Genomic DNA, 8,789 nt, shown 5'->3' with positions numbered 1-8,789 from the left:
TATACATGTCAATCCCATTAGCACATCACCATCCCCACCTCATCGCAGTTTTCCCCCCTTGGTGTCCATATGTCCATTCTCTACATCTGTGTCTCAACTTCTGCCCTGCAAACTGGCTCATCTGTACCATTTTTCTACGTTCCACATACATGCATTAACATACGATATTTGTTTTTCTCTTTCTGACTTACTTCACTCTGTATGACAGTCTCTAGATCCATCCACTTCTCAACAAATGACTCAATTTCGTTCCTTTTTATGGCTGAATAATATTCCATCGTATATATGTACCACAACTTCTTTATCCATTCGTCTGTTGATGGGCATTTAGGTTGCTTCCATGACCTGGCTATTGTAAATAGTGCTGCAATGAACATTCGGGTGCACGTGTCTTTTTGAATTACGGTTTTCTCTGGGTATATGCCCAGTAGTGGGATTGCTGGGTCATATGGTAATTCTATTTTTAGTTTTTTAAGGAACCTCCATATTGTTCTCCATAGTGGCTGTATCAATTTACATTCCCACCAACAGTGCAAGAGGGTTCCCTTTTCTCCACACCCTCTCCAGCATTTGTTGTTTGTAGATTTTCTGATGATGCCCATTCTAACAGGAGTGAGGTGATACCTCATTGTAGTTTTGATTTGCATTTCTCTAATAATTAGTGATGTTGAGCATCTTTTCATGTGCTTCATGGCCGTCTGTATGTCTTCTTTGGAGAAATGTCTATTTAGGTCTTCTGCCCATTTTTGGATTGGGGTGTTTGTTTCTTTGATATTGAGCTGAATGAGCTGTTTATATATTTTGGAGATTAATCCTTTGTCCGTTGATTCATTTGCAAATATTTTCTCCCATTCTGAGGGTTGTCTTTTCGTCTTGTTTATGGTTTCCTTTGCTGTGCAAAAGCTTTGAAGTTTCATTAGGTCCCACTTGTTTATTTTTGTTTTTATTTCCATTACTCTAGGAGGTGGATCGAAAAAGATCTTGCTGTGATTTATGTCAAAGAGTGTTCTTCCTATGTTTTCCTCTAAGAGTTTTATAGTGTCCAGTCTTATATTTAGGTCTCTAATCCATTTTGAGTTTATTTTTGTGTATGGTGTTAGGGAGTATTCTAATTTCATTCTTTTACATGTGGCTGTCCAGTTTTCCCAGCACCACTTATTGAAGAGACTGTCTTTTCTCCATTGTATATCTTTGCCTCCTTTGTCATAGATTAGTTGACCATAGGTGCGTGGGTTAATCTCTGGGCTTTCTATCTTGTTCCATTGATCTATGTTTCTGTTTTTGTGCCAGTACCATATTGTCTTGATTACTGTAGCTTTGTAGTATAGTCTGAAGTCAGGGAGTCTGATTCCTCCAGCTCCATTTTTTTGCCTCAAGACTGCTTTGGCTATTCGGGGTCTTTTGTGTCTCCATACAAATTTTAAGATGATTTGTTCTAGCTCCGTAAAAAATGCCATTGGTAATTTGATAGGGATTGCATTGAATCTGTAGATTGCTTTGGGTAGTATACTCATTTTCACAATGTTGATTCTTCCAATCCAAGAACATGGTATATCTCTCCATCTGTTGGTATCATCTTTAATTTCTTTCATCAGTGTCTTATAGTTTTCTGCATACAGGTCTTTTGTCTCCCTAGGTAGGTTTATTCCTAGGTATTTTATTCTTTTTGTTGCAGTGGTAAATGGGAGTGTTTCCATAATTTCTCTTTCAGATTTTTCATCATTAGTGTATAGGAATGCAAGAGATTTCTGGGCATTAATTTTGTAACCTGCAACTTTACCATATTCATTAATTAGCTCTAGCAGTTTTCTGGTGGCAGTTTTAGGATTCTCTATGTATAGTATCATGTCATCCGCAAACAGTGACAGTTTTACTTCTTCTTTTCCAATTTGTATTCCTTTTATTTCTTTTTCTTCTCTGATTGCCGTGACTAGGACTTCCAGAACTATGTTGAATAATAGTGGTGAGAGTGGACATCCTTGTCTCGTTCCTGATCTTAGAGGAAATGCTTTCAGTTTTTCACCATTGAGAATGATGTTTGCTGTGGGTTTGTCATATATGGCCTTTATTATGTTGAGGTAGGTTCCCTCTATGCCCACTTTCTGGAGAGTTTTTATCATAAATGGGTGTTGAATTTTGTCAAAAGCTTTTTCTGCATCTATTGAGATGATCATATGGTTTTTATTCTTCAATTTGTTAATATGGTGTATCACATTGATTGATTTGCGTATATTGAAGAATCCTTGCATCCCTGGGATAAATCCCACTTGATCGTGGTGTATGATCCTTTTAATGTGTTGTTGGATTCTGTTTGCTAGTATTTTGTTGAGGATTTTTGCATCTATATTCATCAGTGATATTGGTCTGTAATTTTCTTTTTTTGTAGTGTCTTTGTCTGGTTTTGGTATCAGGGTGATGGTGGCCTCATAGAATGAGTTTGGGAGAGTTCCTTCCTCTGCAATTTTTTGGAAGAGTTTGAGAAGGATGGGTGTTAGCTCTTCTCTAAATGTTTGATAGAATTCACCTGTGAAGCCATCTGGTCCTGGACTTTTGTTTGTTGGAAGATTTTTAATCACAGTTTCAATTTCATTACTTGTGATTGGTCTGTTGATATTTTCTGTTTCTTCCTGGTTCAGTCTTGGAAGGTTATACCTTTCTAAGAATTTGTCCATTTCTTCCAGGTTGTCCATTTTATTGGCATAAAGTTGCTTGTAGTAGTCTCTTAGGATGTTTTGTATTTCTGCGGTGTCTGTTGTAACTTCTCCTTTTTCATTTCTGATTTTATACAATGGCAATCTTATCACAATATATAAATGTATAGATCAACAGGTTATACACCTTAAATTAACATAATGTTATATGTCAAATATATTTCAAAAAAAGAAAGAAAAAGAGTTCAAAAGATGTGAATACAGTTCAGCAAACAAAAAAATAAAAGGGCCCTTAAAATATGAAAGGATGCTCAACTTCATTCATATATATAGTAATAGAAATGCAAATTATAACTAAAATTGGATGCCATTTTTCACCTTGTAATTTGGCAAAATTCTAAAATTAGAGCAAAAAGTGTTATCAAAGCTGGGAGAAATAGAAACCTTCATATAAAATGGTACAAGCCTTAAAAGAAAAATTGGCAATGTTATCAAAATTACATTTCTGGAAATATATTCTAAAGACAGCACTTCTTGTATTAGATTTATATTTGTGAAAATGCCAATATTCCATTATTTCTATCCAAAACTAATAATTTCATATATTATAACCTTACAATAGCAAAAGATTGGAAGTAATATAAATGTTTATATATAGGGCACTTATTATAAAATAACTGTTCGAAAGAATACTGTGCAGTTGTAATTAAGAATCAGGATGCTCACAAAGATATGAGTGAAAAAATTAAAAAATAATATAAAATAGGACACAAATTAAATGTGGTAAAATTTTAAACATTTGAGCGTAGAAAAAATAGAATTAATTTCATGTTGAGATGTAACATGAATGGGGAAGAAAGGGAGAAAAGGTAATATCTTCATATTGCATAAGATGATACTTCTAAAACTTGATACAACAAAAAATAGATTTAAGTTCTTATTTTAAGTTACAAAAATAATAGAAAACTAAAAATGGTATAAATCTAAAACTCTAAGAAGAGGGAAAGAAGACAAAGGTACAAATGATTTACATCTTCACCTGTCGTATTAGAGGTTATTAGATATTGTCTAGTATTTCTAAATGAAGGAAAGAGAAAACAAAGCATGTTTTCTTGAACCATAGCACCAAGCACCAGAAGAGGCTGCTTCTGAAGAATGGGTCTGGGAATGAGAAGGGAAGTAGAACTAGTATTTCTATATTCCTTGATTTGTTACCAAATTCAAGAATTGCTTTGATAAAAAATATTTTTGACCAAAGTTAATGGATATAGGCAAAAATTCATAAAACACTTGGTGTAAAAGATTCAAGAGGCAGAAACTATACATGATTTGTTCACCACAAAATTTCAATCACCCAGTGTCTGACATGTAGTAGATCTTAGTAAATAAGACATAAAGAGCTCTTACAAATCAATAAGATAAGAACAGCATCCAAATAGAAAAATTGGTAAAATACATAGATAGTTCAGAAAATAATTACACATGGCCAATAAACATATTTAATGTTCAATCTCACTAGTAACGCAAGTTAAACCTACAGTGAGTTATCACTTTTCCCTTGTCAAATTGGAAATATTTTACAATAATGCCTGCATGTATAGAACTTGTGAGTCAAAACTCTCCTGTGCAACCAATTTAGGTATAAATTGATTTTTTTTAAAAATCAAGGAAGAGCAAGAATTCTTAAATATTTATACTTTTGACGTAGCACCCTTATTTCTGGAAATCAATCTTAATGAAATAACACAACATGCTATAAAAGATTAATGTATAAGGTGTTTCCCAGTCCTATTTAACAGAGTGAAAATTGGCATCAATCCAAGTGGTCAACGATAATGGTTAAATAAATGTACATCCACATGCGAGCATATTATTTATAATTAAAATGTCACTACAAAATATATGTAATCAAATGGAAATATTCATGATATGTTAAATGAAGAAATCAGAATACAAAGTAGCATATATACACCAATTTTGTGTGTGTGAGTTCATGGGTGTGAAAAAATTGCAGAGGGAAAACTTTAGTATTTCAAAATGTTAATAATGGTTATTTCTGGAAAATAGTAATACAATTTATTTTTCTTTTTTTTTTTTGTATTTTCTACATTTTCTACAAGAAAGACTTATTTTTAGAAATAAAAACAACAGAGTGCAGCGGGGTGGCAAGGGAAGGTGGGAGAAGACCACACTGGGTTGCCGCCACTGCTGCCGCCATTGTGCCAGCTCCTCGGGTCTCAATGAGGCCGGGTGGCACCCCAGAATGGGAGACAAGCCAGTTTGGGAGCAGACTGGATCCAGCTTCATTCAACATTACTACCAGTTATTTGATAACGACAGAACCCAACCAGGCGCAAGTTATCTTGACGCGACATGCCTTACTTGGGAAGGACAGCAATTCCAGGGGAAAGCTGCCACTGTGGAGAAATTGTCTAGCCTTCCGTTCCAGAAAATCCAGGACAGCATCACAGCACAGGACCATCAGCCCAGGCCAGACAGCTGCATCATCAGCATGGTTGTGGACCAGCTCAAGGCCGATGAAGACCCTGTCATGGGGTTCCACCAGATGTTCCCATTAAAGAACATCAATGATGCTTGGGTTCACACCAATGACATGTTCAGGCTTGCCCTGCACAACTTCGGCCGACCTCCTCCCTCCTCTTCCCGATACTGTTCACACTCCTCCAGATGCTCCAAATATCATACACAAATGAGCAGGGCCACGGTGGGAGTGGGCAGGTGCGCTGCTGCTACTGCGGCATCGCACATGATGTTTGAACGCTTAGACTGGTTGCATCTGGCAGGAGAAGTTTGTGTTGTACCAGCCCACGCCTTGGAAAGACTTAAGTAATGCAAAAGGTTGTCTTTTTTTTTTTTTAAATCTACTGACAAGTTGCTCTAGTAACCCAAAGAAGTGAAAGAGAAAGCAGCTGTCTCACGGCCCAGATATTGATTTGTTCAGGTGTTTCACTGCCTCATGATACAATAAAACCATGAAAATTTTCTTAACAACAATGAAAGAAATAAAAATAACAACAAATGGTACATCATTAAAAGTTAATGGAATTTTACTTCTGGTGATGGCAGAGTAGCTGGTATTGGATGAAAACTCCTGCAGATAAAATCATAAATACTGGAGAAAATGAGAGAAAACAAGTGGTCAGAAGCAGCAAGAAACTGGAAGAGAGTTACCTTTAAAACTGAAAAATTCACTTGGTAACTTTGCATTTATTCAACTTTTCATGTGAGGGAAGTCCTCATTCTGCACAGTGTGGGATGTCTGCACCTTAGGCAGAAAGCATGGGTCTTACTGGCCTGGTTTTAGGACTGTCATACTACCTAGAATCTATTAAAGGAAACCCTGGAAAAGAGAGAGCCACAGTATGAGGAAGTCCAAAATTCTGCATTTAAAATCTGCCCAAAGCCTTGGTTGACCCCTGATCTATGAAGAGCTGAGACTCCTTAGTGTCTTACAGAAAGTGACAGACAGTTACAGCTTTTAGCTGCTGCCAACTGTAAGGAGCTAGCTTTTAGAGTTTGAGTCCAAGCAGATTAATTCCTAATAAAACAATTACGAACATTCTCCAGGGGAAGATAACAGAATTTAGTCTCTAGAATGTTTCATACACAATTTTCTGTTTAAAAACAAAAATTCCTAGATAAGCAAAACATAGAAAATTATGATTCATGCTGAAATGAGATATCAGCCATCAGGAACCAACTGAAATATACAGGGAGGTCAGAATATAAAGCAGCTGTTTTGTTATAAATATGTTCAAGGATTCAGAGGAAAATACAGAGCAAAAAAATAGAGACTTTCATCAGAGAAAGAAAAACCACAAAAAATGGAGACCCAGTAGTACAATTTGTGAAATTTTAAAAATCAGTGGATGAGGACAGCCACATGCAAAAGAATGAAACTAGACCACTATCTTACACCATACATAAAAATTAACTCAAAATGGATTAAATACATGAATATAAGACCTGAAACCATAAAACTCCTGGAAGAAAACATAGGCAGTTAGCTCCTGGACACAGGTCTTGGCAATGATTTTTTGAATTTGATACCAAAAGCAAAGGCAACAAAAACAAAAATAAACATATGGGACTACCACAAACTAGAAGTTTCTGCATAGCAAAAGAAACCATCAACAAAATGTAAAGGCAACTTACTGAATGGGAGAAAATATTTGCAAATCATATTTATGATAAGGGATTGATATCCAAAATACACAAAGAATTCATACAACTCAATAGCAAAAACAAACAATCCAATTAAAAAGTGGGCAGAGCATCTGAATAGACATTTTTCCAAAGAAAACATACAGATGGCCAACAGGCACATGAAAAGATGCTCGACATCACTAATTATCAGGGAAATGCAAATCAAAATCACTATGAGATATCACCTCACACTTGTTAGGATGGCTATTCTCAAAAAAGACAAGAAATAACAAGTGTTGGCAAGAAATAACAGGTGTTGGCAAGAACACTTGTGCATTGTTGGTGGGAATGTAAATTGGTGTAGGCACTACGAAAAACAGTACGGAGGTTCCTCAAAAAATTAAAAAATAGAACTACCATATGGTCTAGCAATTCCACATCTGGGTATTCATCTGAAAAAAACACAGACGTTAATTTAAAAAGATATATGCACACCTGTGTTCATCACAGCATTATTTACAATAGCCAAGATATGGAAGCAACCTAAGCACCCCTCAGTAGATGAACAGATAACCAAGATGTGGCACATATAAAAAATGGAATATTAGCCATTAAAAAGGAAATCTTGCCATCTGTGAAAACATGGATGGACCTTGAGGGTACTACACCAAATGAAATAAATCAGACAGAGGAAGACAAATACCATGTGATATTTGCTTATATATACAATCTAAAAAAAAAAAAAAAAAAAAAGAACAAACAAAACAAAACTCATAGATACAGAGCACAGATTGGTGGTTGCCAGAAGGGAAGGGGATGGGGGTAGGAGAAATACGTAGGTCAAGAGGTACAACCTTCTAGTTATAAAATAAATAAGTCATGGGGATGTATGTAAGCATGGAAATTATAGTCAATACTATTGTATTGCTTATTTAAAAGTTGCCAAGAGAGTAAACCCTGAAAGTTCTCCTCACAAGAAAAATAAATAAAATAAAATTGTATCTTTGTATGGTGACTGATGGTAACTAGACAGACTTACTGGACTTACTGTGGGGATCCCTTCACAGTGCATACAGATACTGAATGATCATGTTGTACACCTGAAACTAATATTATGTTATATGCCAATTTTACCTCAGTAATAATAAATAAAATCAGTAGATGAGATGAGCAGAATATTGGATCTGGAAGACATAGGATCAGTGAACCTGAAGACAGAGCAGTAGAAACCATCTAATCTGAAAAGGAGAGAAAAAGGATAGATCCTCAACGACATGAGGAACAATACCAAGCAGTCTAACATATGAGTAATTAGAGTCACAGAAAGAGAGAAAAGAGAGAATGGGACAGAAAAATATTTGAGGAAATAGTGGCAGAAAAGTTCTCAAATTTGCTGAAACATAAACTTACAGTTTGAAGAAGACAAGCAAAGCACAAGCATTATGAATACAAAGAAAACCACACTCAAGCTTATCATAGTCAAACTGCAAGCAGCCAGGAAAAAAAAGGATACACTACACACAGGGGAACAATGATATGAATGACAGATTTACTTCAGAAGAACAAGGGGTATTGGTAGATTCATCAAAACTTATTGAATTGTACATTTGTGAGGTGTGCGTTTCATTCTATGTACATTTAACCTAAAACACTGTAAACAGATATTGAATTCCAGTTTGTAGGTTTGCTTTTTTTTTCACAGTGGTATGAGTTAGGAATTTAAAAACTGTATTCCATATACTCTAGTTTGAACAAAAGTGTAACTATATTGAGGATAATGAAAGCTAGGTTTCTCATTATTGGAGAAGGAGCTACAAATATGGAAAAAGGGATGACTAGAATGCATTCTGCAGTGCTGGATTGGAACTAGAGATATTAGTATAAACCTATAAATATATATATATACACACACACAAAGATAGAAATAAATACAAATCTATACATATGTATTACATGTGCACACATATACAT

General features: G+C 35.3%; 1 protein-coding gene across 1 annotated transcript; it reads left to right on the top strand.

Annotated features, from left to right (window-relative positions):
• Positions 1-4,914: 4,914 nt before the first annotated feature.
• LOC103010255 (nuclear transport factor 2-like) lies at positions 4,915-5,502 on the top strand. Its single transcript, XM_057527079.1, has one exon. It carries the CDS (start codon positions 4,915-4,917, stop codon positions 5,500-5,502), a length of 588 nt encoding a protein of 195 aa, XP_057383062.1.
• Positions 5,503-8,789: the final 3,287 nt, after the last annotated feature.

The sequence above is a fragment of the Balaenoptera acutorostrata genome, chromosome 13 (genome assembly GCF_949987535.1).
Source record: "Balaenoptera acutorostrata chromosome 13, mBalAcu1.1, whole genome shotgun sequence".
Classification (NCBI taxonomy): Eukaryota; Metazoa; Chordata; class Mammalia; order Artiodactyla; family Balaenopteridae; genus Balaenoptera; species Balaenoptera acutorostrata.
Note: the sequence above shows the minus strand (reverse complement) of the source record. Positions and strands in the feature narration are given on the sequence as shown.